At 38.1% G+C, this 19,908-nt stretch overlaps 1 protein-coding gene across 1 annotated transcript in view; it reads right to left on the bottom strand.

Moving 5' to 3' along the window:
* LOC575556 (multiple PDZ domain protein) overlaps positions 1-14,837 on the bottom strand; it is an 83,397-nt gene extending 68,560 nt beyond the window's left edge. Inside the window, exons 1-6 of the mRNA XM_030996296.1 lie at positions 14,819-14,837; positions 11,638-11,702; positions 10,572-11,214; positions 3,720-4,074; positions 2,648-2,718; positions 2,380-2,464 (exon numbers count right to left, since the gene is read on the bottom strand). Coding sequence (XP_030852156.1) covers positions 2,380-2,464; positions 2,648-2,718; positions 3,720-4,074; positions 10,572-11,214; positions 11,638-11,653 — 1,170 coding nt within the window. The 5' untranslated portion in view covers positions 11,654-11,702; positions 14,819-14,837. The remainder of the gene's footprint in view (positions 1-2,379; positions 2,465-2,647; positions 2,719-3,719; positions 4,075-10,571; positions 11,215-11,637; positions 11,703-14,818) is intronic.
* Positions 14,838-19,908: the final 5,071 nt, after the last annotated feature.

The following is a 19,908-nucleotide window of genomic DNA, read 5'->3' on the forward strand; positions in this document are numbered from 1 at the left end:
TTTAATTTTACATGCTCTTTCTCACTGTACATACAATTGTACGCATGTACATGTAGGTACTAGCTGGGTACTCATGTTTACATGAGAGCAAAACCAAACATGTCTTATGCGCACTGAGTTGTGATCAACACAACAAGCACTCATACCATTATGATTTGCTCTTGACTATTGAACCTGTTAGTATTAGGGCGCGTTCATGCTTGATTTTGAAGGCAGAATGAGCGATTTGTAACGCTCATCGTAATCGCAGTTCCACGGTGCACTGTTCATGCTCACTTCTCCAGGCAATTCTCCTTGGGTGGCCTTCAGCTGGATTCGCAAACCTGTGTGCGCATGCTAGTAGACTCACTAAAGGTCAGTGCGTTGACCCCATTTAAACGCGTTTACAAATTGTAAAAGCATCTTTTTGTGAGTTTACGATCGGCGAACGTGATCGCTGTTTTTCGGTGATTCTACAAAAGTGAACATGAACGCAATCGTGTTTTAAACTAAACGCGTAACAGATGCCTGATTCTGGCCGTCAAAATCAAGCATGAACGCGCCCTTAAACAGGTGACCTTTGGAGCACAATTACACTATTACCTCATTAGAATGGAATGCCTATTATTATTGGGAGACATACTGCTACATGGTAGAAAGAAATACAATGCACTTGTTCCTTGCTTCAATGCACATACCGGTATACAGTGGTAGCCTACTGCTCAATCTACTGCATTGTCAAAAGGCTGGGAATAATGATTTTCAACACATGATGGATCATTTATGTACTTTTAAAGAAAAAGAAAACAGTTTCACTAATTTATTGTAACACAAGTATTAAACAAAATGAATGCCAACATACAATGTCTGACATTCATGGATCTATCAATACTTGTTTTGATATCTTACTGTACATGATTGAAAATATTGTTTATTATATCAAAATTGTCATTTATGTTATCATGATATATTTTCTGTAACCACATATATTACCACTACATGTACAGTATTTTAACAATTTCAAAACTGAAAATGTAATACCAATTTTTATGTATACTGTGTTATGATAATCATATGTGCACATTTTTCATTTCGCTGTCTCTTTATTCAAATTATTTAATCTTGTGACAAAATCTTTAGACTGTACATGTGGATTTGCCCATTGAGAGTATGTACACTGTACTCACAACTAAAGAATGCAGCCTCCGTCCGTTCATGAAGATCCTTATCACTACCTTGGGTACACCCACGTACATGAACTTATCAACAACAATCATAGTTTAATTGCATACTTTAACGAGAGCCATGACCTAGATTCACATAACGATTCAGTGATTAGTGTGCTACAAATGATGATCAGTTTCATGATTCCTTCTCCCAAACTCTAGAATGAAATTCAGCTTTCTTTAAAAAAAATTAAGTACTGCATACTTTGTGAAGTTTGTGTCTTGATGGGTTGTTCATGCTGGAATTACAGGAACCTGTTTCCCCGAGCCCCCCCCCCCCCCCCCCCCCCCCCCCCCCCCCCGGTTGAGTTAAGAGTAGACATTAGCTTTTCACTGTATTATCTTATGGTATAATGTATGACTGCTGTGTTTTTGTGTTTTGTGTTGTTTTAACTGTAATTAATCCTATAATTGTTTGTAAAAATTTGATTATGACTGATCAATAATAAAACATAAATATTTAAAAAAAAAATAAAACGAGTTTGTGTCTTGGGTTTTGAATGAACATATTTAATCAAATATTTCAAGATTTGTAAAGAAGTATTGTGGGGGGGGGGGGGATTATTTTCTTTGGTTTTGGTTGAGTATATTAGTTCTAGTCTCGTATTCAGGTCTGCCTATCAATCTGCCTCAATGCTTGTTGCTACATTACATATTAAAGGGATCGTTTAACAATATTAAATCTGAGATACACGGCCCTACGTGTTATCAGTGTCTTTAATATGGTGTAATATTGAAGCCCTAAAAAAATTGCGCTTCAAAATGGTCAAGAAGTGCCTCAAAAAAGTAAAAAATCTTTGAGTGACCGGTTTTACCATACTCGTTTTCCCCAATAGACTGTAGTGTTATGAAAACCGTCAGGCGAACGGTTTTCAAAATTTGTAATTCCAATCAAAAATATCTTGATAATCAGACAGGCGATCGGCTTGTAAAAGTCATGGGGTTCCTGACTGACCTAAAAGTTTATAATTATCATTGCATCATGAGCTAAATCCAGAATTTTGTTTCAGAATCTGAGACAAAGTTACCGGATCCCTTTAAAGCTTCAGGCTAACATTTGGGTCAGTAAAATTCCAGAACAATCTATGTTAAAGGTGTCGATGTGTAAAATTTGAATAAATTCAAGAAACGGTCTATCCATCTATTTCTAGATCAAAATTGAATGGTTGCCTACCTCTTCTGCGGCTCCACCAGGTACGATGGTCTTGACGACGATGCCGATGTCGCGAACCCCAACGATACCGAAACCGAGGCCTGACCCCCTGTTGTAGAGGTCGATGACCTCAATGTTAGGCGCAAGCATGGACTGGTCTAGGTCGCCCGAAAGCGGCTGTGTAATAAACGAAACAGAGTCAAAATAACCGATTGCTCACAAGAGTTTTTTTTTGGGGGGGGGGGGGTTTCGCTGGAGTAAAACTGAGATTTCCTAGAATAACTAAGACCCCCTGTTGTAGAGGTCGATGACCTCAATGTTAGGCGCAAGCATGGACTGGTCTAGGTCGCCCGAAAGCGGCTGTGTAATAAACGAAACAGAGTCAAAATAACCGATTGCTCACAAGAGTTTTTTTTTGGGGGGGGGGGGGTTTCGCTGGAGTAAAACTGAGATTTCCTAGAATAACTAAGTATTTTATTATAATTTTTTTCATATTTATTTTACATTTTTAAAGCCATTTTTTTTTAAATAGCTTTCTAGAGAGAAATTATTTAGTCCTTCCCTTCCAAATGTGACATTTTTTTTTAAATGCATGAGCTAATGATGTCCTATCATAATTCACTATATAACATGAAAAAGACTCTATATTACATGTATTTCTCACCTCATGACCTATTTTTAATATGAAAAGGCAATGACTGAGTTATATTCACAGAGTTAGAAAAATTCCAAAAGCTTCTACTTGAATGATAAGAATAAAATCATTAATTACCCATACAAAGCAAATATAATTTTGACAATAATGCAAGCAGTACGAATATTCTGTAACATTATTTTTCCGTTACAGAATACAGATACAATGTCTCATTCATTTTGGCCTTAATTGTGTCTATCGTGAACAAAAATATTTCAATATTACTACATGTAATTAATCTATTACCCTCTCAAAAGCACACAAACAAATTCAAAGTTGAACATTCATACCCTAATGATCATACAACAAACAATCATTATGAGCTGAATTGTGGGCATTAAGAGGCGCTGATGATTTGATATTGTTCATCAATTATAAACAAACACAGTGAAATTTTTAAACTTCACTCCTTCAAACCAAGTAGCGTATATATTTTTTATTAAAAAAAATAAATTTAGACAGATGTTTGAATTGTCACGTCAAATCTAAAGGGCAAGATATGTTATTGGTTATTGACTGTGTATATATGGCTGTGTACATAATAAATGGGTTTGTAAAAGACAATGAAAAGTTGTAATATGAATTTGACACCCTTTCACTAATTATAAAAGATCATTTTATTTTCAGTCTACAATCCCAGGTGATTTAAAAAAAGATAATAACTTACTAGAGCATAATCATCTGGTTCTTGCTCCATCTGCATCAGCAGCTCCTGATTGGTGCTTAGAGAGGCCACGCCCCCAACCCCCATCATGGCTCCCTGCATGCCTGGCTCTTCCATTCCCATCCCGTGCTCCCCATTCCCACTCAAGTCATTCTGATGTCCATTGGCCACCATAGACCTGCTGTTGGGCTCTTCCTTGGAGGGGGTGGGAATGTTCAGCCCCCCTCGGGCCACGATGAGGTGGACCTTATCCTTGACCTTCTGGAGCATGCCGATGGCCTGCTTGTGCGACACGCTCGAGTCAACGAGGGCGCCGTTGATCGCTAGAATCTGGTCGCTCTCTTGCAGATTGCCGTCTCTGTTTAAAAGGATATGTACAAGAGTTTTAACACTTTTATGTGTACATAAAATGACGAGAAACCAGAGCTGCCAACCTTGTGCGACCCAAAAAAGGAACCATGATGGCAAAAAAAAAAGGAATTTCAAGCCAAAAATAGGAATCATTAAAACGAAACTTACAACCACGTGCGACACACTTCAAATGCAGAAATACATTCCTCATGCTGTTTTGTCCATATGTAGTTTATTTAAAAGTAGGTATTTTTGGGTTGATTTTGGTATTATCAGCGTTTCATTTTTTTCTGAGAATATTTTTCACTTTGTCATTTTAGAGCAGAGGTATTACAACGTGTATTCCACTCTGAATAATTGCTATGAGAGACCAGTAAAATGTTGAATTGCAAATAGAAATTCTCCATATTTTCACTTAAAAATGCTTATTTCTATTAATTCCTTGTGAACAATAAAAAATCTGTCACAAAAAGCAACTGGACATTTGTGCCAAGTGAGTATTAAAGTGACCATTGAAAATTAATTCAAATTACAGGACCACTACAGTAACTACACTCATAGGCTACATGCATTAAGGGATCGATAATATTTATTATTAATTGATCCATATCAAAAGCTTTCTTGTAGTTGTACATGTACATGTGTCTTGGGATTCAGGAAAAACTGGATGTGCACTAATCTTGGTAATCTGCTTCTTCAAAGCAAGACTTTGTGACCAATGTATGACTTAATTTCCTTTCCAGTCTAATCCACAATGAGTGATGAAAGAGACACACTCTTAATACTACAAGGTATTAGTCAGACAAAACTAAACTCTTTCTTTAGAATCACACAAGTTCACAGTGCGTCCCAGAAAAACGAAACCGAGAATTATCAATGTTTTATCATAATTTAATCACAATTATAATTGATAAACGACACATATTTGGAAAGCTTAGATCCTGCTCTTTCATTTGATGCAACTCATATAATGCGTATTTCGAGCATGAGTGATTAAAATCAATTTGAAGAGAGGAAACCAAAAAGTCATTTGGCGGACGGTATCTTAATTTCAAAGAGAAAGACGAAAGTCTTCATGCATGGCTGATTGGATCGTCAACAAAACAGAGTTTGTCAATTCTGCTTGTTGCTATGGCAGGCAGCCAGTGAAAACGAATTTGTTTGATAACATTATGGAAATGCAAGCACTACTTTAAACAAACAGAACTTTGTTATTCCTAGCTCATTTATCCTTATTGAGGTGTCATACATGTATGAAAGGGCAGAAACTCAGCTTTCGAGAAATGTAATTTTCTCTTTGAAATTCAGATACCGTCCGCCAAACGACTTTTTTGGGGTTTCTCTCTCTTCAAATTAATTTTACTCACTCATGCATGAAATATGCATCAAATGAGTTGCATCAAATGAAAGAGGAGGATCTAAACTTTTCAAATATGTGTCAGTTATTAATTATATAACTAAGGTATGATAAAGCATCGATAATTCTCGGTTTTGTTTTTTCTGGAACGCACCGTATATCCCACTGATTTTGAAGAACCTTTCAAAAATAAAATGAGAACTGCAAATGTTTAAATCAATTGAACTTTCGAAATGTACATTCATAATTATTAATTGTTACAATGATTAATTTATAAGAAGTCAGCACAGCACTTATTGATGTGAACAGAACAAAATTGTATTTAATAATTTACTAAAGATTTGTTGTCTAAACCTCTAAACCTACTGTTCTGAATTCTCTGAGCACTTCAAAATTAGACATTTCTGGGTACACAGAGTAACCAATACTACACATACATGTATGTTTGAAACCAAAACCATTTTGCAACCCATGACCTAACCCTATATCTTTAACAAAATAAAACCAACAGGAAATGTCACAGCACCTACATGTACGGTGAACATTGAAAATAATGCAATGAATTTTGGGCCTCAAACTTAGATCCAATGGATATTACAACTTGCTGACGCATAATGTATTTTGATGTGCTTGTTACATAATCTTTTCAGAAACGTAACAACTGGCTCCAAACAGATGTTTCATTAAGTACAAATATCCTGAACCAATAAGTGTAGCACATTCATGAATGGAAAAATATTTAACTGTTTAAAATGTTGAAGAAAAAAAAGAATTAATTCTCACTTTTCTGGCTGTCTTGGACTCGACTGAACCCTGATCAAGTTGGGATCATCCAAATATTTCAACTATAAAAAGAATCGCAGGACCTTTCAAAGTAAAGTTGCACAAGTTTCCTTAAAGATGCCTGGGTATACAGTTAAACCCCTTATAAACTAGAACTGCAAGTAACAATCAGGCAAGCCAGTTGTACTAACTTTGGAAGTCCAACTCCCAGCGACTACTCAATTATTGGTTGCTTCTTTTGATGAAACTTTGGACAAATCTTTAACAGGATACCACGTTTAGTATCCCTAATTAGAAGTTATTGGACGAAGCGCAGATGCGTATCTGGTCGGTAATTAAGTTCATTTTGGCGGGCTCTGACCCCATAAATAGCGAGACCGTCCTGATTCAGACATTGCTGACTGACGACAATATCCAGAGCTAATCCCCGCCCATGAATAACCAGAACTCGCGTCAAAAATAACGAGAATTAATGAACAATGTCAAAGCTCTCAGGGCTTTTTCTCCTTGAACGAAGGGATTAGAAATTACTCCGAACACCCCATCTGTCCTTAACAGCGACAAGAATGTCATTGACATCAACTAATTGTGATCCAGTCGCTGGAGATACGATTTAAAACAATTAAAGAGTCACCTCGTGATAGTCTTGAAACACATTTGTTTTCACAGGAATTTGACTTTTGGGCTTTCAAGGCTTCATTTTTAATTCCTTTCAATTTAAATTGCTTTCATTTAAATTGCATTCATTGACAACAAGGAGGTAATGTTTTTCCAAAGCCATTTCGAAAAAGAAAGCTAGTGATATTACCTGTATGTCAAAATGTGATTATAAAAACAGAATAATATTGCTAAATGCTTCATTTTTAATTCCCAGGGGTGATAGTGAGCACTAAAAAAAAAATAGGTTTTTTTTTTCCCCTCAACCACGCCCCCCTTGAGTAAAAAAAAAAGAAGACGATTCGCGGGGAAAAAATGGCATCTAACAACATTCCCCCCTTTCGAGTAAGAAAATTGAGACAAACTTGGGAAAATTGGGGGAAAAATAAGGAAGAATAGAGATAATAAGAGGGAAATCGAGAAAATCAGGAGAAAATAGGGAAGGAAAAAAAAATTGGTAAAAAAAAAAAAAAAAAAAAAAAAAAAAAAAAATGATTTTTTTTTTTTTTTTTTTTTTTTTTTAAATCGGGAAGAAAAATAAAAATCGGGAAAAAATCGGGAAAAATAAAAAAATCGGGAAACCGATTTAAATCGGGTTTTTATCAGGCCTGATTCCTTTCATTTAAATTGCTTTCATTGACGACAAGGAGATAATGTTTTCCAAAGCCAATTGTAAAAACTAAGTTAATGATATTATTTCACAATGTGATTATAAAAACAGAATAATACAATGTATTACTAAATGCACATTCTGACGTAAGCATCACTGTTCAGTGCATGATTAATTAGTCATTTTATTCGGGATTCATTATGAAAATTAAAAATTGTTGATGAGAAATGTTATTCTCCCTAACTCAGCACCAACTCATTTGATGAATAATAATTGCATTGTGCTAGCTACAATACATGTAGATCCACACTGCCTATAATGATGAACATACATGTATGTTCATGTACAGGACTAGTGTGTTACATTGTTTATTGATTGAGAAATAATTTACCGCTAATCTAGAGTTCTGGTAATGGAATTTGATTTCTAGAAAAACACAATCATGCTGGATTGTTTTAAGTACCGGTATGCACTATGCAGTATTAAGGGGCTTAGTGGCAATTTTATTCATTGTCATGCAGCTTGTCTACTCTTGTTTTTATTATTAATTACTATCAAATTGTTGTAATATTCTGCAATCAGTGTAATCCATGCATGTGGCCACTGATTAGCTAAGCAATTTTCGTATACCCTGTATATATATGTAGTCTAGATCAATTTAATTTAATTCAATTTATTTTAATTGGGGTATCAATCATCTTCTATCTACCGGTAGTGCATTTTATATTTTTATATTTATAATTTGTCGTAGAAATTTAGCATTTGTTATTAATATCAGTTTTATAAAAACAGGGCTTCATGCTTATAAACAAGCACCGCGTAAACACATTCACATTTCCGTGGTGTACTAATTTCAAATACATAATCCCAGGAGAAGAAATATTAATGGATCCATGTAATTTCTTTGCAAACTAGCAATTAAAAGAGGAGGGATGGTTTACATGGGAACTAACAAATTATTCTTTATTCCCAACGGGATAAACATCAGGCAGTTGCAAACTTGCAATTAGAATGCAACGTGAGACATGCTGGTCTCAAAATTTGATTAAAGGTACATGTACATTGTAGCTGTGCTTTGATGGCCAATCAATTCACATTAGGCCTTACTAATTCATCTTACATGTACAATGTACATGTAAGGTACAGCCAATGATCTTTAAGTTATTAAAATTTTGCTCCTCCCCCCCCCCAAAAAAAAAAAAGATTTAATCTAACAAAGCACATTGTAGCATGTCTAGAATAGATTGAACATAGCCTATGATCAATGAAGGCAATTGGTTGTACAAAAGTTTTTTTTTTTTTTTTTTTGTTATCATTGCAAAATACTCAAGAAGTAAAAGTTCTTGCAACCAGCCCCTCCCCACCCCCCAGTGGTGTTATGTACAAGTACATTTTTGGTATTAAAATGCATTCATGAGAAAGAATTTAGATCTTTGGACTTGACCTAAATTACAGTTTTAAATTTCCTTGGTTTTGATTTTTACTCATAATTTTTACTTATTTAATATGTCTTACCTACATGAGCAGATGAAACAGTCACGCTGCATTTTATTATGACCTGTATACAGACGTGCATATTTTGTAATTCTTTTGACTTTGCATGCATAGCCTGTATTACATGTCTTTATAACCATCAGTTTTAACTTTAATAGGGCAGGCCACTTGCAATGTACATACGCCAGTTAGAGAGTAACAGATGGAATTAAATCATGTTATGGCATGTACTGTACTGTACATACTGGTGTGTGAATCCTATGTGGGATGTATACAAATACCACACAAACGAGTGTTGTGAACATGTACAGCATATTGCAAGCTTAGCCTTCTTTAGCAGAGCTTGAAATAAGCAGTTGTCTAGGTGACGCTAACCAATTAGTAACTACATGTAGGCAAGCCTCAAAAGTACCGGTACATGTATTGACCATCTTAAAGTCTTTGCTGCCTGGTCACAAAACAAAATATTATTACAATCATTGTTTCATGACAATTCTGAGGTTCATAGTATAGGGAGGCTTGTTTTGCCTCTTTTCTTTAGACTATAATAATAATCATTTCAAAATCATGAAAGGCCACTTAATATCAACAAACATGGTCTACAGCAACTCCAACTGACAAAATAATCCCAGCTTTGCATGTTTGTTTAGTATTTGTTAGCCTAAAACTTTCAAATTTTCGTCTTTTCAGTTTTTTCTAACGATAATTTTTTGTTGTTGACAAGCATGAAAATAGCTTTAAACATGGACTACAACAACTTTGAATGAGAACATTTTTTTCAAGGTATGAGTGATTTTAGGTATAAGAGTGCTTAAAATTGACAAATTTGGGCAATGTTTGGAGCCAGATTTTTTTAAAAAATCATGAGATTTCCCTCCCAATCTGCCGATCCGATACAGATATCGGGAGCCAAACCCAGAGATCCCAACCTCTTGACACAAAAAAACAGACTGAGTATCCCAAAAAATAGGATTTTGGAGAGAAAAATCAGATTTTCACGAAAACATGACACTACCACTGGCCACAGGCCATTAAAATTTCAGAAAAATGTTTGCTCTATCATTAAATTTAATGAGAAAATTGTAAAGCAAAGTTTTTGTTGGGGTTGCGGGGGGTTTATTTGTACATGCTTCTATGCGATTCCGCTGTTTTTATGATTGTTTTGGGGTTTTTTGAAAAAAAGATGAAAAATTGTATATTCAAAGATTTTAAGATCATATTTCACTCTTATTGTCATACTAAATACAATTTAATCGTACTGGTTCGCATCTCTGCAAACCACTGATTTGATCATCTGATCCAATCATGTAGCTCCAACTTACAGGGTTAAATACAATGTACTGTACATGTACATCACAAGGCAGGCAACCCAAACAAAAATTTAAGCAAGAGCCATGTTTAGCAGAGTCAATTCATTTCTGGTAGCAAGTATGGTAAAATAGACCAAGATAGAAAGACACATCTTGCTCTAAGAACTTTGAGACAAATGTAATCAACGTTTCCTACAGTATGTAGTTGTTCTTGGTCCCGGGACCCTACATTGTAGGTCTCTATTACAACAGTGATTTATTGAACAATATATAATGCATTTGAATGGACTCACCTTGCTGCGACACCATTCCTCTGTATCTGCTGCACAAAGATCCCCAGCTCTCCTTGATTCTCACTCTTGAGTCCTACCACACTGAATCCTAGACCTCGACCTTCCGACTTCAACAATTCAATGCTCAACACCTCTCTACCGAGGGCTAGTTCCCTGAGAGCTTGCTCCAGGTCTTCGTTGGCTTGTTCTAGAGGAATGGACCTGCTCCTCATCAGCTCATCCTGGTCCTCCGAGTCATCGTCATCGTCGCTGGGAGGACCTGGAGCCGATGCGACGGGCGCAACCACACTCTTCATCATGACTGCCTCGTCCCCTTCGAACATCTTGTTCTCAAAGGCATACGGATGCTGGGGGCCGATGGAGACGCGGTACGGCTGCTCAGGTTCGTGGTCCGACTCTTGTTCTGGAACCACCAGCTGTCCTTCGCGGGTGAAGCTGAAATCCTCCACCGTTTGACCCGGAGGACCATTGTCGATGTGGTGCTTGAGCTCACGTACTGACTGCTGAAGGTTGAGAAGGTGCCTGAATGAAGGGCTGGCCAGGAGGTCTATCATGGAAGCAAACTGTTCACCTAGCTCTGGTTCTCCTGCAGCTACCAGTCTCCCTTGGAGACCCTGCAGGACGCTCACTGCTCTCTGTGTGTCTGTAGAACATAAATATGAAAAAAAGTGAAAATACATGTACACATGTAGACCTACATAATGTCTTAGAAGCAATTTCACTTTAATAGGTGGTGGCACAAGATTTCTTTCATACTGTAATACAGAACAAAGAGCAATTCCATATGAATTCCATTTCATAAAACTGATCAGTAATAAGCTGTACTGGTTACAGTCATTTCAACATGATCTGTGAAAGTAAGAAGAAGATAAATATTCAGCATTATGAAATCAGTCTTTGAGCTGTTTTTTTTTTTTTTTATTTGGGGGGGGGGGGGCACATATTTACCTAACCTGACCAGACTCGCTGATGTACATGTATGTTCTTATTAAACCGACATAAAAACTGATGAATTAAATGTGCTACTTTATGTATTAAACTTTTGGTCAATAATGAGTTCACTCACCTGCCACGACTGCCATCTTCTTTCACTTTGAATACTTGATCATACGATCAGTTGAGATGTAAAATCTGAAAAAAATCACAATGCAGATACATAATTAATAATAATAATAATAATATTGGATTCTTAAATAGCACACGTATCGACCTTGCAAGGTCCTCAAGGCGCTCCAACATTACCTGGATATGCTAGGCTGCCGATTTCGATGCTCACAGCATTTAAGGAATTCCTTCCTACTGGTACCCATTTAACACCTGGGTGGAGAGTGGCAAGTGTAGATTAATGTCTTGCCCAAGGACATTAGAGCCAGGGCAGGACTCGAACTGCGGACCCTGTGATTCACAGTCTGATGACTTATCCACTACATATTAAATAATCAGCATCAATGCTACTTTTTGTCTTCTGAGATTCCTGCAATTTCTAATACCCTGGCAGCAATTGTCAGATACCAACTTACAATTATGTACATGTACTGTACACCAGGGTGAAGAGTGGCAAATATGGATTAATGTCTTGCCATAGAAAATAAGTGCTACATTGGGATTCAAACCTCAACCCTTGGCCTTTGATTGAGAGTCAAGTGAATGAACCAGATTACAACGACACCATCCTTAAGCATCCTCCCCAATATTTCATACGTTCTAGTCTGATAGTACTGGCGAATAATTATTCACATCCCGGATTACAAGTACATCCAGATTTTACTAGTATATTTCAAGATTGGTATAAAACATTATCAAATTTGGAAGTAATTAGCTTGTTTAAAAAGAAAAAATATGTTTTGAAAACTCCTCAAATCAGACATATTTTTCTGCCTAACGTTAGGACCCGTTTCGCAAAACTTGTCAATTAAAAGGCATAAGAATTCCAAGCCAAGTGACAGGTATGGTGGTCCACTGTGGGCTAAAACATGTAAAACGGCAACAGGTTTGCAATTTTTCATTGCACAGGTTTGAAAATCGGCAACAGATTAATTAATTCTCAATCAAAGTCATTCATGAAATATTCACCATAAAAAAAAATGTGTTTGAAAATGCTTCCAAACATTTGCTCCAGCGTGCATCTAAGACCCTTAGTAATAGTTTGATGGGGATTGGGTGTCCGGACACTTAACAAACATTTAATAAAGACGTCTCTTTTGCCTTCAATATAACTGAAAATGTTCATCAAATAGCACTAACCATCATGGATTACTGTCCTTTATAAATATAATATTGTCTAACAGTAACATCAGAGACGCCAAGTTCAAAGATCGGCAATGCGTGACATTTTCATGATTCGGCGCGCGAGAGCGCGTGCGAGGTATAACACACGTATAAGGTAGGCCTATAGCGTTTTTTCAAAATCTAGCGCGCGCGTCATGCGTAAGAGCATTTTCAGACCCTCAAATGCATGATGTCACGCCTAATGCGTGATACTTGGTAGCTCTGTAACATCAGTCTTTAAAGATTTACGAAATACAGAGACGCCAAGTTCAAAGATCAGCTATGCGTGACATTTTCATGACTCGGTGTGCGGACGAGGGTATAATAACACACGTATAGCGTTTTTTTTTAAATGCATGATGTCACGCATAATGCATGACACTTGGTAATGGTAGCTCTGGAAATATTGCTTGTGAACTTCTTTAAATTGCTGTTCTAAATGAACTGTCAGTCTACACATTATTACACAACCTTTCGGGACACATAACGTCTAGGTATAGTATACATCATTTACATGTACATGGTCCAAAATTACACAACTCCATCAGCTTTAGCTTCTTTATTTATTGTGTAAATGAACTTCCAATGCCTATATAGTGTAGTCTATACTATAGTATATAGGTAGGGTAACTGACTGAGGGTCAAAGTTAGGCCTTACGGTTAGATTTGGGGTTAGGTTTCTTCTTCTTCTTCTTCTTCTGGTTTAGGGATGAGTCTTTATATTTAGATTCATTGATAAATTATTGGTTAACCTATGAACGTCTTTTCAACCAAGCGCGTAGCCTGGATTTTATTTTAGGGGGGGGCAGTAGTGAGCACGCGAATCACTTATAGAGTGCGTGCAGCTTGCTCCCTAGGGGGGTGGATGCAGGGAAGGGGGAGTTTTGAAAGAAGACGATTCGTTGTACCTTTCTCGACTCGCAATCCTTGTCTGAATTCAGTCCGCCCCTCCTGCGCAAAGCGCGAAAGCTTTGACGTATTATTAGACAAAGAAGATGATTTGTTGTACCTTTCTCGACTCTTAAATCTTAATCCTTATCTGTATTCAGTCCCCCTCCCGCGCGAAGCGCAAAAGCTTTGACGTTTCATTAATTTATTAGAGAAAAAAGACGACTCAAAGTACCGTTCTCGACTTCTTAATCCTTGTCTGATTTCTGTTCCCTCCCCCCCCCCTCTCGCGCGAAGCTTTGACGTTTCATTAAAGAGCGGAAGCTTTGACGTATTATTAGACAAAGAAGACGATTCGTTGTACCTTTCCCAATTCCTAATCCTAATTTAATCCTTAATCCCTTTCCGCGCAAAGCGCGAAAGCTTTCACGTTTCATTAAATTATTAGAGAAAGAAGACGATTCGTATATCGTTCTCAACTCCTTTTCCCTTTTTCTTCCTACGTCCTCTTACTTTTTTTTTTCTCTTTCTCTCTCTTTTTTTGGGGGGGTAACCGCCCCCCCTGGCTACGCGCCTGTTTTCAACTTTTGCGGTGGGGTATTCTAAAGTAAAGTTGCTCCCAGTTTTAAATTCTTGTTGTGGACCACCTTCACCTTGGAAAGCCGACAGGTGTAATAATATTATTCACATAGGTCTATTCTAATTCAGTACGCTATTTCTTCTTTATCATTCAGTCATCATCATAATTATCACTCATCTTTCATCACCTCTTAAGGGTCTTATTCTCACTGTGCGTTTCACTCTTAAATTCAAAACAAAAGGCTGAAAGATCGTTCAATTCATCAACGTGACTCACTCAGTTAATAAATCATCACACAAAACTCGGAGTCAAACTCAAAATCGAAGAGTCGCGAAGCGTCGTCGAGTCCGACAAAGGCAAAGCCACGACATCACGACAATCACCTAGAACTCCGTACCTTTTTTCTACTTTCTTACTAATCTGTCTTCTATTTGAAATTCACACGCTCAGTACGGAGTTTGATTAAAATACAGAATTCCATTGCATTAACAGCTTTTCTTATGTTACTCACCACGTCAGGAATGTATGGGCGGGACCGACGTATTGTTTGTGTACAAATGAAATTTACTTGATTGCGAGCGCGCGCGCCGCTACGAGCGAGATCGAGGGTGCGCTCGCTCATGTCCTACAACGGCGGCACACGCAGAAAAATCGGGAATACACCTTGCATTTCACTCAATGCCTCTAGGCCTATAGCTATACTCTATAGGCCTACAAATAGGGCAACTAAAGAAAAACAATTTTCAGGTGAGAAAAAGAAAGAAAGAAACAACAAATAATCGATCAAAGAAGCAAACAAACAAGTGACATAACTTTGGGGTGAAAAAAAGAAGAAAAGAAATTAAGAAGAAAGAAGAAAAAAGGGAAAGGGGGAGAGATGAAAAAGTAATAGAAAATCACATGCAAATGGGCTTGGTGTGTAATTCCTACTATTTATAAACTAAAATATAAACAAAGCCTGACGAAAAGTTGTTTATGGTCCCTAACAAAATTACGGATCTGAAATGCACCCTGCCACGTTTAAAGTTGCACCCCTACCGAGGCTACCAATCTGCTGCTATTTGGAAATATTTAGGGTTCAAAGTTGTGTCATTTCTTAGTGTGTAACTTGACCTTTATTTTATAACAGTTAAGTTTACAACCTGACCCATCAAATTTTATTCCGGTGACCTTGGATGAGAGCAGAAAAAGAAAGAAATGATTTCATTTTATGATTGCAGGTTTGCAAAATTAATCGGTGGTGCTTATAAGGGGAGAGGAGGGGGTATGTACCTCCGTGACCCTCTCCATCATAATCATAGGGCAGGCCTTCTCAACTAGTTTATTAGAAGCGCCAAAACAAAAATGAATTGAGGTTGAAGTGCCAACCTGTATGTCTGGTGACTGTGTTACGAGGGAGCGTAGCGACCGAGCCGATACCAGGTGGGGTCCAGGGGGCGAAGCCCTTTTGGGCTTTTTTAAGGCCCAGATGTGGCATTTTAAACACCTTTTCGTTCCATAAAACATCAATCATAATTTCATATTGATGTGAAATAATTAGTACAATTCCTGGCTAAAATCTACACTGGAAGTTAATTTATATGTAGTTATTTTGGTGAAATAAACACGGAAAATGTCAAAATGAAGTGAAAATCAAACAAACAAAATGGCTTCCTTACATTTTGGGCTCAACTTCGACTGCGACTTTTTGATTTTTCTGAGTTTTTTTATTTTAAAATATAATTTGTTAATGTTGTTCTTTCTTTAATTTTTAATTTTTAATTTTTATTAATTTTTTGGAACAGCCGCGCGCCACTCTGACTGACCGCAAGCGCCACGAGTGGCGCGCGCGCCGCCAGTTGAGAAGGCCTGTCATAGGGGATACAACTTGAGAGAAAATGAGAACAACAAGGATGAAGAAAGGGAGAGGGTGACAGCCTGACAGGGAACGTGAAAAGAAGTTAAAAGGACCTCCCATCGACACCTAATCGATAGCCCTAATAGAGTACCGAAGCACGTGACATCATACAAATTTATTTTTATAATTTCTTAATTGAATTTCATTTTCCGAAAGAGCATAAAAAATAATGTCCCTATGTCGAAAACCAGTTGAATATGTTAAGTATTGGCTGAGATCACATAAAGAAAAGAAAAAAAGTATTGGCTGAGATATTATGTTATGACCATCCGATAGGATTTCACTTTTACTTTGCTCTGATTTCTTATTATAAATATATTTATTCGGATGGTCATATTGGTTTTCGACAGTTGGACATTATTTTTGATGCTCTTTCAGAAAATAAAGTTCAAATTTGGAAACCCTAAAAATAGTTTATTAATGACGTCACACTTAATTGAACACTCTATTCAGCTTCAACGCGAACACCGAGTAATACTACCTCCCCTCCCCCTCCCCCCCCCCCCCCCCCCCCCCCCCCCCCCCCGCTCTCCCCGCTTGCATGATGGCAACGCCCATCGATGTCCTCATTGTCCGGACCCTCATACGCCACTGAAAGTAGAATCGGTAACTATAGAAATGAAACTAGAGCTGACATTTTAGACCCTAAAAAGTGATAGGCGGATGTGCGTAGGCCGATTGACCGACTCGAACAGGTATGTTTTGCTTTTTCTACATAAAATGGGCATAACTTTCACAGTGATATACTAGCCTGTAATAATATTTATGCAATCAGTATAGCCACGACACGCTTGTAAACGGTGGTGCAAATCAATGCAGGTAAGATTAAGATAATACGAGACAATATTACTGTTATAACCACCACATTGACTCCATGCAGACCAATCCCAAACAGTCCAATTTTGACCATTGGGCCGGGTAATAATTATGGTTTTGCTGGTATAGGACTTACAGGTGTTACAGAGACTATCAATCAAAGAGTAAGATAACTTTCACTAACAAGACCTATATCTCGAAATTCAACCGTGTGCCTTTAAAGACTAGCCTAGTCTAGTCTAGTTACTTTTTCTTGGATCTTGGATTATTTTCCTCCTAAATACTCCGAAGAAGAGTTTTGACTGGAGGTGCATGGGGGAGGGTGGACGAATACATTTTGGAAAAAAGTTCTTTAGTAACTGCATTTTTAAATGAGAGCGGGGAGGTTTGGTCGATGGTTGCTTGTTGTAGGTTGTTCCATGTCTTTACAGTCCTTGGGAAATATGAGTTGGCATAGACGTCCGAGTTGGTGTGGCGAATTTCAAATTGGTTGGAGTGTCCTTGTCTACGTCTGTCTGGCTTAGGGTTGGTGTGAGATTGGTAGTGGATGTCGAGTTGTCCCTTGATCATTTTGAAGAGGCAGGTAAGACGGTGTGCTTCCCTTCTGTCTTTAAGAGATCCCCAGTTGAGTTGGTTGAGTAGCTTGGTAACGCTGGTGTCCCATCCATAATTATTGGTGACAAAACGTGCAGCCTGACGTTGAACTTTCTCGACAGCATAGGTGTTTTTGGCTGTATAAGGGTCCCATGCTGCAGTGGCGTAGTCAAGGTGTGGACGTACAAGAGTAAGATACAACTTTTCTTTAACATTAGGAGCAGTGATGGAAGTTGCGTCTTAGGAATTAGTTAAGGACCCTTGAGGCTTTGCCGGTTGCATAATGAGTCTGGCTATTCCAGCGTAGGTCTTTCTGAATATTGATGCCAAGGTATCGGGTCTGGTTCGTTTCCTCCAGGGTAACATCAAGGATTTTGTAGGATTTAGTACCCGGTGTTCTCTTTCTTGAAACACGCATGGTTTTGCATTTAGAGGGATTGAAATGCATGCCCCAAGTCTTGGACCACTGGACCATAGTATCAAGGTCTTGTTGAAGAGCTTTCTCATCTTCAGCAGATTTGATGGGACGGTAGAGTAAACAATCATCAGCAAAAAGTCGTGCTGTACTGTTAACCTTTTCATGAATGTCATTGATGTGGAGTAGAAAAAGGTGAGGGCCTAATACAGTGCCCTGTGGAGTGCCACTGAGGACTGATAACCACTCGGAACATTGACCATTTACACAGACACGTTGCAGTCTCTTTGTCAGGAAACTAGATATCCATCTCTTATTATTTGCTCGAATACCATAATAGTCTAATTTCATGAGGAGACGCTGGTGCGGGATGACATCAAAAGCCTTTGAAAAATCAAGCACTGCCATGTCTGTGGTGATATTTTTGTCTAAGTTCTTGGCAAGGTCATTTGTTGTAAGGATGAGCTGAGATTCACACGACCTGTGTTTCCTGAAGGCATGTTGATTTCCAGCCAGGATGTTATGCTTGGCCAAGTGTCGCATCATGTTACTGTCTATGATATGCTCTAATAACTTACAGCATGTGCACGTCAAGGAAATGGGACGGTAGTTTGCAGGGTCAGTAGTAGCACCCTTCTTTTTGCTTCGGAGATACTAGTTATGCATAGGAGGTCATTAGTCATAGATGATCTATATCCATCTATCTGTCTAACTAAACTACTACTCAGCACGTAGTTATAGTTTAGTTAACAAAGTTAACTTACTGTAGGCCTTAGCACAGGTAGACAAATTGTCTGGAACGCTGAATTTGACCATTGCTCTATTTTTAGCGGAATATTACTGTTCTGCATGTCAAACCGGCTAATGTAGGTACGTTTTGATGTATCGTTTCCGCTTAATTCTTCTTCAGCTAGCTGTCCCTGCATGGTATGGACATCACATTGTTTCTGGTAAATATGTTTTAAAATACAAATATCCAAGTCCTTTGCAAAAACTGTTTTTTAATTGTGGATATTAAATTATGTAATGAGCTTGATGCGTGTAACTGGTTTATATCAAAATGTATTTTATATTTCATTATATAGTATAAGCAGTTAAGCAATGGGCCGTACTTTGCAGAAAGTACATTTTGATTTTGGATGTTGCTCTGATTGGTCGTCCAGGATTGTCATATTTCAATAATATGCTGACATTTATAATGGTATGGGTATTCATAATCCTGATACTGCTGACGAAAAGTGTATCATTCAGGGGCGTAAATCCCGGGGGATGGGGGGGGGGCTGCATCCCCCCTGGCTTGAAGTAGGGGGGGGGATGGCCTGTACAAACATCCCCCCCCCCCTGATATTACCACCAAAAAAAAGAGAGAAAAAGGAAGAAGAAGAAGAAGAAAATGTGATTGTTTCAATTTCAGCATAATGCATGAGAAATTAGTTATTTTTGTATGTATGTATAACTGTATAGCCTACACGTATACAGTATGTCACTATCATTAAGAATAGTTGCGCGACGTGCGCGAACAAGCACTTCATAAACTTCAGAATAATTTGTCATTATTTTGCAAGGTATTATTATAGCCCAGACGTAAAGTGCGTCAGCGCGCGAGCGCTTAAAAAGTGCAATCATGTACAGGAGATGCCCGCCCCCCCCCCCCCCACTTAGTGATATTTAGGGTACGCGTATGCTCGTTCCCTCCCCTTGAAAGCACCCCCCCCCCCACCCTATCTCAGGACTGCCAACATTTCTGAATCCCCCTTTCGCCGGGTTTTGGATGGCTTTTCCTGCCTTGGAGACCCCCCCCCCCCCCCCGAAATCCGGAACACTGCTAAATGTACCACAACCCCCCCCCCCCCCCCCCATTTCAGGTGAGCTCTAGTCG

This window comes from Strongylocentrotus purpuratus, unplaced genomic scaffold, assembly GCF_000002235.5.
Source record: "Strongylocentrotus purpuratus isolate Spur 01 unplaced genomic scaffold, Spur_5.0 spur5_contig_855, whole genome shotgun sequence".
Classification (NCBI taxonomy): domain Eukaryota; kingdom Metazoa; phylum Echinodermata; class Echinoidea; order Camarodonta; family Strongylocentrotidae; genus Strongylocentrotus; species Strongylocentrotus purpuratus.